Raw genomic sequence first — 9,176 nt, 5'->3', positions numbered from 1 at the left:
TAAAATACAGTTTTTGTGCCCAAGAGTCAAAGGTGGATCAATGTGATTATGAACAACCGAGTTTCAAACATCTAATTTCATCATGATTTTCAGAGTTTCAACTACTTTGTATCTGCGTACCTCCTGGTGTCCCACAGTTTGACCAGGTTGTCCAGGGAACCGGAGATGAGCTGGTGCTCATGGGAAGGCGCCCACTTGACTGCGGTGATCCAGCCGGTGTGGGACGTCAGAGACAACAGCACCAGCGTTCCGTCTGATGAGCAGAAGTTGCAGAAATGACATGAGAAAGTAGAAAAGAAGAGGGGTTGTTTGTAAAACTTTTTTTCCTGATAATTTAAGCTCAGTTGGTACCTTTGGTGCGAGGGTCCCAGAGTCTGATGTGTCTGTCGGTGCTGGCTGAGGCCAGCCGTCGACACAGAGGAGAGTAGGAGATGCAGTTGAACACTTTACTGCCCGACTGGGGGGGAACAAAACAGAATGCATTGTGGGAAACATGACAGAAATTTACTAGTAAACAGATGCATCTACAAAACCACTCCCACACATTTATATATCAAAGTGCTCATCATTTCAGCATTGGTTGGCATTATAATAATCTTCAACATATTTTATTGGGATATTATTATGCTAGGGAACAACTCAAAGAACCAATTAGCAGGAAGTCCATTTTTCTAAAAGCGGTGGAGGAAAAAAAAAAAAAAAAGCAAGGTTTTGGCCCACTTCTAAATCTAATTAAAATCTACCAATCAGATGTCGAGCGATTTTTCAATTCAGTTTAATTAAATTCAAATATACTTCACTCATCATAAAGGAAAATTTACGATTAGGGCCACTACAGATGGAAAAAAAAAGAGGAAGTGTACATTTTCACCTAAAAGTTAACATTTTCTGGAACGAAGAAGGAAATTTGTGAGATTGATCACAAAACTTTTTTTTTCCTTACAAATTTTTCAACTCATCAAACTCAGAAATTTCAAAGTTTTTTTTTCTCAAATAAAACTTCCATTGAGGTTGAAAATGTGTTGGTTTCCAAAATTTGACAGAAAACAAGTTGAGATTCATCTCAGAAATCTTTGAGAAATTCTTTTTCAAACTAAGAATTTTTCATTCTAGAACAATGACAGAAAACTTTGAGATTAAAGTTAAACAAAACTTTAATCTCAAAGTTTTGTTCTAGGAAATTTTTGACTTTTCAAACTTGGAAATTCCCACGTTTTTTTCCCCCTCAAAATTTTCTGAGATTTAATTTTCAGTCAAAAATTTGCTAGAAAAAAACTCTGAAATTTCTTCTTGATCATTTTAAAATTTAACAACATTTAAATTTAATATGTTAAAATTTCAAGAAAAACTGCAGCTGTAGCTGGCTCACTTGGGTGGGGACTATTAGTTGAGAATAGTGGCATGAAACACTGCTCTTCTTACCAGCGTGGTCTTCATGACTCCAGCCTCCACGTCCCATAGTCGGATGGTGTGGTCCCAGGATGCACTGCACACTTCCTCGCTGTCACACCACAAGACGGAGGACACCGCCTCGTTGTGTCCGGACAACGTCATCAAGGGAGTCTGTGTTGGAGAAGGAAAACACGAGTCAGAAGCTGGAGGTGCGGTTTTAAGCTCTTCCAGGTCGGGTTCTGTGCGCACCCTGGTCAGGCCGAGCTGCTGCGTCTTCTGTTTCTTCCTGGGCCGGTCAGCGGACTCCTCCACCTCGTCCGCCTCCTCCGTGGGCACCGCCGACCAGATCTTCAACATTTTGTCCCAGGAGCCGCTGCAGAACTGGAGGAAATGGAGAAAACGCTTTTAATCTGAGCTTTTCGATTCAAAAATAAAACGCTAACTAACGCTTTAAATATTGACCTTAGAGCCTGTGGGGTCTGTGGAAATGGCGTCGACGCTTCCTGTGTGTCCGCGGCAACAGTGTCTGGCTTTCACCTGGTTCCTCTCAGAGTTCCACTCCCACAGCAGGACGGTCTGGTCCAGAGATGCAGTCAGGAGCAAGGACGTCAGGCCGTCTGTACAGCAAAACACAACTTTAAGTAAAAAAAAAAAAAAAAGAACCTACAAACTGGGATGTAAAGGTCTAAGCAAGCTGACCTCTTTTGACCCAGGCAACATCCTTCACCACATCAGAGTGTCCAGCCACTGTCGTCACCACCTTCCCTTCCAAAGACCATATCCTGGCTGTCTTATCATACGATCCTGTTAGGATCCTGGAAAACAGGGGGGAATATTTAACAAAACTGGAGCTTTGTTAAAGGGAATAAGTGACATTTGCCAAACCAAAGCAGGAAACGTTTACCACTCGCTGTCCGCCTCCACGGAGCTGATCCAGTCGTCATGCATGATGCACTCCTCCGGCTCTGGCGCCGTGATCCGCTGCACGTACTCTATCTCCACTACGTCTTCCTGAAACACAGACGGGAACACTCAGCTCTACTGGGTTTTAGAACAGTTAAAGTTAAAAGTTAAAGAAAGTTCAGGCCGGTCTTACTGTTGATATTCCCTCTGTCTCCATGTGAGTGGCCAGCTGGGTTCGCAGGAATTGACCCTTGACCAGGAAGTCAAACTCCACTCTACTGTGAGATGCTGTTGGAGCAAGCACAAAATACTGTAACAAATGAACCGCGGTTATATCTTGAATTTATAGCCAGTTTTTGTGGATTTTCTTTTTAAATCAGCAATATTGCAACAAGTAACTGGATAGTTTGCAAAAGTTTTTCCTTATGTCTTGGTATGGAAGGTTACTTAAATGTAAATTGAGAATATTGTTTCATAGTATTGCAAAAAATAATTTGAAGGCTTATCCTAACAATTTAGATTCATTATCATGATCAATTCCAATTAATGGCATTTAAAAGCCACATTAATTTACAGTATTGTCAGGAATGTTTACATTTTCTCCACTATTTGTTCCATGAAGGCATCATTATGTTCAAGAGTATTTTTCTAGAACAGTATTCATCTTTGTGAGGCTACGACTGCTGTTTCATGCAATTACGGAAAATAAATACTTTTTATTTTATAAGATATGTGCCAGTTTTCTTGGGTAAAAGCAGCTATGCTCATGGTAGCATAATTTGAATTGTTTATGTTTTCTGTCACTTTACCATGCTTTGCTTCCAGGAGCTTGTTGATAACGTTGCTAAGATCCTGGACTTCAGAGGCAGCTGGGATGGAGAAAGGGACGTCATCTACAACATACCTACACAGAGAGAGAGAGAGAGCTATCAGCCTGTTTCAGTGCTATTAAATTAAAAGGTAAATAATGACAGCAGCTAGTCCTAACTTTACGTTTATTATAAATAGCTTGCTAAAATTACGGACCACGTGCACTTTAGTACTAAGTCAACAACAGAACTCAACCGCAAAGATTAAATAAATTTGACTCTACTACAGTTTAGCTTCACGAACTAGCTGCTCAGTTAGCTTAAAGCGTTGTTACTGCGTCTCTGTTTACAGTCTCACCTTTGGTCTTCTGTGAAGAACCTCGCCTGTAACTGCGACATTTTGACTTGTGTAAGACAAAAATGTATATATATATCCCAGAAATTAGCAAACTGTCATAAAACTATTCCGCTTCACTTCATAACATATCCAATTCTCATGCAGTGTCGCCATGTGCTGTGTGGGAAGACTTTCAAGTCGAAAACCGATCGAGTTCGGCGACTCGTTGATCGCCTGATCATGACTGGTTACTGAGCACTACCCCATTGACGCACGCGCGAATGAATTCTACGGCAACTTCAGCGCCATTTTATGAGTGGCATTTTCAAACCTTCATCCATAGCACTTGTTCCGAAAGTTTTAATAGAAGCTAAGTACTGTGAGGTCTCTTCTTCTTCATATTAAATAAATAAAAAAATATATATATGTGTAATAAAATACTTCATTATAATTTAACTTTTATCACATTTGAATGCTTCATACTATTAAGCTAATTTCAATCATAAAAAAAGATAACCCGAGTGAATTAAAAGGTTGTTTTTAAACGGAGATTTAATTTAGAAAGACAAAAAAGCTAGCATTATTAGCCCTAATGCTAATAACTTGTTAATTTACCACTGCCATCAAGCATTAAGAATAAATGACGATGACTAATTAACACTGACTTGAATATTTATCCAATCAATCATGTTTATTTACATACCACAATTCAGCAGCAAGACAATGTGGTTAACCACAGCAATGTGGTTTATATTATAAAAACACGAAAATAGTCATAGAACACAGTCAGCAATTGAAGAGCATTGCCTACAATCTGTTTAACTTTATTCCAGTTCATATGCGTACAGTAAACTCTTTTGACCTCTGACTAAATCAAAACTACCCTGTTTCATCCTGATGGATAATGCTTATTATTCAGTCATTCAATTACAAGACTTTCAATGTAGAAATCTGTAGTTTTGACATCTAAACGATGGCTTCAGGGAAATTTTGAGAAATTACGTAAGTTTTTTTAATTAGGGCACAAGTTTAGATTTTTATGAAACAGAAAACAGTCATGACTCAAATGAGAAATCTCCATTTATTTGTCTCGTCATTCACATTTGATCTCATTTCATACAGACGTCTCAACATGAAAACAGCTAAATTAAACGGATAAAAAAGAAACATTAGAAACTCCGTGAGATTTCACTCATGACTGGAGCGACGCTCTCTCTCATCCATAAAATGAGATCTGCCGAATTTCACATTCGTCTTTCATGCCAGGGAATAGGCACCATAATACTGCTGTGCCTTTTTGAAGATAAAAATGTTTGAGACAAATGTATAAAGAAAGAAAAGCCAAAATAAAGAATATACACTATGCTAACTCTTCAATCATCCTCTTCCTCCTTCACCTTCTTTTTTTTCTTCTTTTTCTTCTTTTCTGTTGGCTGAAAAGCAAAGACGAGAGCAGTTAAAAAAAATTAATTAAAACTATAAAAAATTTGATTCAATATGTGAAGTTTACCTCCTCACTGATTGGTATCTCCTCATCTTCTTCCTTTGGCTCCTCAGGTTCCTCCTCTGCCTTCTTTTCCTTCTTCTTCTTCTTTTTCTTGGGAGACTCTGCTGCCGTTTCGACCTCTTGCTCTAGAAAACAAGACGGGGACGTTTTTGAGCATCGTGGATTCCTGAACGTATTTGGAAGAGTTTTTCTCTTTTGAAATACACACACCTTCTGCTACCGGTTCCTTTTTGGGCTTTTTGAACTTGGTTACAGGTACAGGGTCCTGTTCACTCTTCTCCCCCTCGACTTCCTCAAATTTCCTCTTTTTCGAGGTGGACGGAATTGTCGAGTCGCCGGATGGATCATAGATTTTCACCTCGCTGAGTTGGAAGAAACAAAAAGGCATTTAATAATCCCACTTGGGGAAAAAAAAAAAAAAAGAAAACTCCCAAAAAGCAGGAACAAGTTGCTCCTCACCTCTTGTGCTGGTATTTGTCTGCCTTTGCCATTGCTTTGCCTGTTCCGCTGATTCTTCGGATCTGTGGCGGGAAAGAAATCGGGAGTTAAAGGCAAACAAAGGAGGACAAACAAAGCGGGTCAGAATCGATCTTCGGACTCTTACTCCTCTGTCCTCCAGCTGTCGTAGTCTGGCCTCCAGCTTGGCCCGGTTCTCTGCTCCCATTTCTGCGTTCGTGTCCTCGCCAAGTGCGTCGTATCGGATAGCCAGCGCTGTTTTAGCCGCCAGCATTCGGGAAATCTGGACATAACGCGACAGGAGAGCATTTGATTTAGTGATGTCATTTTGAGACTTTTCTTTTTCTTTTTTTTAATTCCTTTTGGGATCATTAAAGTATTTTTGAAATTTGAATTGAACTATACAAAATGAACAAAACTAACTAAATTGATGATGAAATCTCTAACCAAAATTGCATTTGAAAAAATAATTCAGCTTAGACAGGGAGAACAGGCACAAGGGGAAGGTAGTGCAAACTATCTACTTTGTACTGGGTGTCAATTGTTTGCAGTACTTCTCTAAATGGTGACTTTTCAACAATTTGCGCAAATTATCACTATCATTTTGATAAATAATTTTTGCTTTATTGCGACAGGTGTCCTGAACTCACCTTTCCTTTGTTCTTAGCCGTAGTCTGACCCACCAAAGAGGCGTGATAGATGAGCCCATACTTGGGAGTGTCTTTACGGGTCTTCAGCGCTCTGAACAGGGCCTTCTCGGCTCCGAGGATCTGCACTGTGGAGGCTGGGTGCTTTGCCAGGTTGAGAAGGGAACCTTAACACAAAGAAAAACATAAATAAATAAAAATTAGAGGATGAAGAACATCTTTCTGGTCAGAATCTGTTTGCAGGGACTCCTAATGACAGCTCAGATGAGGTAGTGACTTAAAACCATCACATGCATTCAGCAAAATGACATCCTGTCGTTATCATCACTGCTGTCGCTTTAAATACACGGTTGCTTCGCTCATGTCACTGTTTTCCCAGAGCAGTATTTTCTGGTCCATTTTTACTGAATAAATTTACTATGAATTCATTCATTTATGACAAAAAAACCCAACAACAAATAGATGAACAGTAATAGAAGGCCAGATACAGTAATGATCATTTTTTGACAATAGCTGCGTTTCCACTGAACATGATTGCACAAATTGAAATGACGAAAAAATGTTTGTATCAGACAAATCATGTGATCGACAAACAGATGTTACTACTGGCGAAAAAGAAGAAGACCGGAAGTGGTAGTAGGAGAATAGTATGCCATGTTTTTTATAAATTAATGAGAAATTGCGAAATTGTTGGGTTTTTTTTTTTTTACATTGGCAAAATATCAGTAAAGTTTTGTGCACACTTGTTGTGGAAAGTGACAGAGAACTGATTCTTTTTTTTTCCCTTTACACTGACCAGCATGGGAGATGAGGCGCGCGCCGACCAGCTCGCCCACCATCACCGTCAGATTCGGGGCGATAGCCATCATTCTGTTCTTCAGGTAGTCGTAGAGCTGAGCGCGGTACTCTGAGATCTCGATGACCTGAGAGGAAACAACAGATCCATGTTACAGACATGCACTCGGCCAGCCGGACGCCTCGCGTTGACCTGCAGCTGTTCAGAGGAGGTAGTGACTGACCCACACCGAAAGTTTCAGGATGAAGACGACTGTCAGCGTCATCATCACAGCCGCTCTCAAACGTGCTAGCGCTTTTACGAAAGACCTCTACCTGATCGCACAGGTGCCGGATGTTGCCAATGTCCTGCTCCGACACTTCTGTTCCCATGGAGATCTCGGCTGCTAGCTTGACCTCAGCTTCAATCTCCTCCGGGAGGATCTCCGACAGATCGGTAGTGGCCACGTTGGTGCGGTCACCTGCAAAGACAAAGAGTTTTAAAAATCGACATTTCCTACAAGAAAAGCAATCTTTGTTTTTTCCCCCACTCCGAATGAAGCTTACCGACTTTGCGGACGGTTTTGCAGTAGGCCAGGTTGTCTGTGACGACCTTCCCCAGCTCAGGGAAGTGCCAGCCGTACCACTCCCTGCAGCGCATGTTGTAGTTGTTCAGCTCCTTGTCCAGGTCATCCAGAAGAGCTGGCGACGAAGAAAAATAAAAAATAAATAGCCCAACTCACATCACTAACACGCACAACAATTCTTGATGAGTGGTAAAACATCTACAGCAAAATGTAGTTCTGGGCTACAAGCTCTGCACATACAGAATAGGCCAATCACAAACAGATTCTACTTTATATACAATTACTTAATGCTTATTAATATATGCCAATCCCAAATGTCCCAAAATTAAGGAAATCGGTTGGCCGATAAATCAAGGCACCCCTATTCTTAACTACTATGATGCAAGTTTGACCTCAATTAGCTTTACTTTTGCATCCAACACTCCACATTGCAACTGGAAGACAATCAGTAAAAAAAAAAAAAAAAGTGTCCTTCAAAAACTATTACTCATCAGAATGGAAATTACTGAGCTCATTTTAATTTGTCATGCAATTAAGTGCTTATTGCACCAGGCTTATTTATATTCTTCCATTTTACCATTATACACTACTTGGTTGATTACAAAAATCTCAATAAAATAGTCAAATATGAAATGTTTCATATATATGTATATAAACTACACACTTACAGATGGCCTGCACAATCATTGTGTCCACTTTGTCGGGGCTGAACTTGAGCTTATAACGGGACAAACTGAAAACAGATGGGGGGAAAAAAAACAATAAAATCTAGTTAATTCACAAGCACTGTTTTCTGTTAATCGAGATCAAAAAAATAAATAAAGACCAAAGAGCCTCAGTGGTAGTGACGAATGCTGAGGAAAATCCACACGGATATTTTCAGACAGCAAAATGTAATCACTGGCAGCAGCCGCTTCCCCAACTCCCTCAGCCTGCGAGCTACCGACCTGTGAGCCAAGCCCAGCGACATGGCGCTGATCTCTCTGGGAGGAAGTCCGGAGATCAGGGCCTCCATCTGGCTGCGGATGCACCTCATGAGCTCGGCCACGGCGGGGCTGTGGACACAGCTCAGGTCCAGCTTTTCCTGAGGAAAACACACCGTCAGACTCAATCTACTCCTCCTGCCATAACGGTTTCTGTTGCAAATTGCTGTGTACTCACTTTAATGACTCCGCCCAGTTTCGCGTCGCTAATGGCGAGCTGTTCATGAGCTTCTTTGGCGACAACTTTCTTCAGAACCTTCTTCAGACTCTTGCCGAGTTTTCCCTCAACAAGGGCGGTGGCAGCTTAGCAACAAAGGTGAGAAGAACAGTTACTACATGCACGGGCAAAAGAAGCAAAAATAAAACTTTACTGGTTACAAATGAAATAATATCGGATATCGGCATCAGCTTACATTTTAGTCACTCCTAACTTTAATTAGGTAAAAACTCTGAAACTTAAAATTGTATGTTGCTGAATAAAAAATCTGAGGCATTGAGGATGTTATGGTCTCAGTGGTAGTGACGATTGTGTGGGATACCTCATGTTTCCATCAGCCACAGACATACATCACAGACCAGACTGCAAGTCAAAAAGCATAAAGGAGAACAATGCAGTACCTGCTAAGGCCTCTGTTGTGTCCTGGAACTTCTCAAAGTGCTTCAGTTTCAGTCTGGAGGAAGAAAACGACAAAAAAAAAAAAAAAAAAAAAAAAAAAAAAAACAAGCCGGGGGTTTTTTTGAAAGGAAAACCCTTAACGGGTTTAAAGGGTGAAAAAATGTT

General features: G+C 40.6%; 2 protein-coding genes across 2 annotated transcripts in view; both read right to left on the bottom strand.

Annotated features, from left to right (window-relative positions):
- Positions 1-86: 86 nt before the first annotated feature.
- On the bottom strand, positions 87-3,667 carry LOC106952542 (ribosome biogenesis protein wdr12-like). Its single transcript, XM_015040712.1, has 10 exons — positions 3,463-3,667; positions 3,105-3,199; positions 2,489-2,583; positions 2,297-2,403; positions 2,092-2,207; positions 1,855-2,009; positions 1,642-1,773; positions 1,423-1,563; positions 352-457; positions 87-253 (listed from the first exon to the last, which is right to left on the bottom strand). Exons 1-10 carry the CDS (start codon positions 3,501-3,503, stop codon positions 102-104), a joined length of 1,140 nt encoding a protein of 379 aa, XP_014896198.1. The 5' UTR covers positions 3,504-3,667; the 3' UTR covers positions 87-101.
- Positions 3,668-4,503: 836 nt separating this feature from the next.
- Positions 4,504-9,176, bottom strand: part of nop58 (NOP58 ribonucleoprotein homolog (yeast)) — a 9,306-nt gene continuing 4,633 nt past the window's right edge. Inside the window, exons 3-15 of the mRNA XM_015040711.1 lie at positions 9,014-9,066; positions 8,574-8,698; positions 8,360-8,496; positions 8,081-8,145; positions 7,393-7,527; positions 7,162-7,307; positions 6,848-6,974; positions 6,055-6,218; positions 5,553-5,687; positions 5,408-5,469; positions 5,159-5,310; positions 4,952-5,073; positions 4,504-4,874 (exon numbers count right to left, since the gene is read on the bottom strand). Of these exons, the coding sequence (XP_014896197.1) occupies positions 4,815-4,874; positions 4,952-5,073; positions 5,159-5,310; positions 5,408-5,469; positions 5,553-5,687; positions 6,055-6,218; positions 6,848-6,974; positions 7,162-7,307; positions 7,393-7,527; positions 8,081-8,145; positions 8,360-8,496; positions 8,574-8,698; positions 9,014-9,066 (1,483 nt within the window). The 3' untranslated portion in view covers positions 4,504-4,814. The remainder of the gene's footprint in view (positions 4,875-4,951; positions 5,074-5,158; positions 5,311-5,407; positions 5,470-5,552; positions 5,688-6,054; positions 6,219-6,847; positions 6,975-7,161; positions 7,308-7,392; positions 7,528-8,080; positions 8,146-8,359; positions 8,497-8,573; positions 8,699-9,013; positions 9,067-9,176) is intronic.

Source organism: Poecilia latipinna, unplaced genomic scaffold, assembly GCF_001443285.1.
Source record: "Poecilia latipinna isolate Pla-1442-1.1 unplaced genomic scaffold, P_latipinna-1.0 Scaffold523, whole genome shotgun sequence".
Lineage (NCBI taxonomy): Eukaryota > Metazoa > Chordata > Actinopteri > Cyprinodontiformes > Poeciliidae > Poecilia > Poecilia latipinna.
The sequence above is the reverse complement of the archived record's forward strand: the minus strand, read 5'-3'. Positions and strand labels throughout refer to the sequence as shown.

Coding starts and splice junctions, on each gene's coding strand:
- LOC106952542 (XM_015040712.1), bottom strand. CDS start 3,503: ATGTCGCAGTTACAGGCGAGGTTCTTCACAGAAGACCAAAG. Junction 2,404..2,488: donor AGACAGAGGGAATATCAACA/GTAAGACCGGCC, acceptor TCTGTGTTTCAG/GAAGACGTAGTGGAGATAGA. Junction 1,564..1,641: donor AGCAGCTCGGCCTGACCAGG/GTGCGCACAGAA, acceptor TCTCCAACACAG/ACTCCCTTGATGACGTTGTC.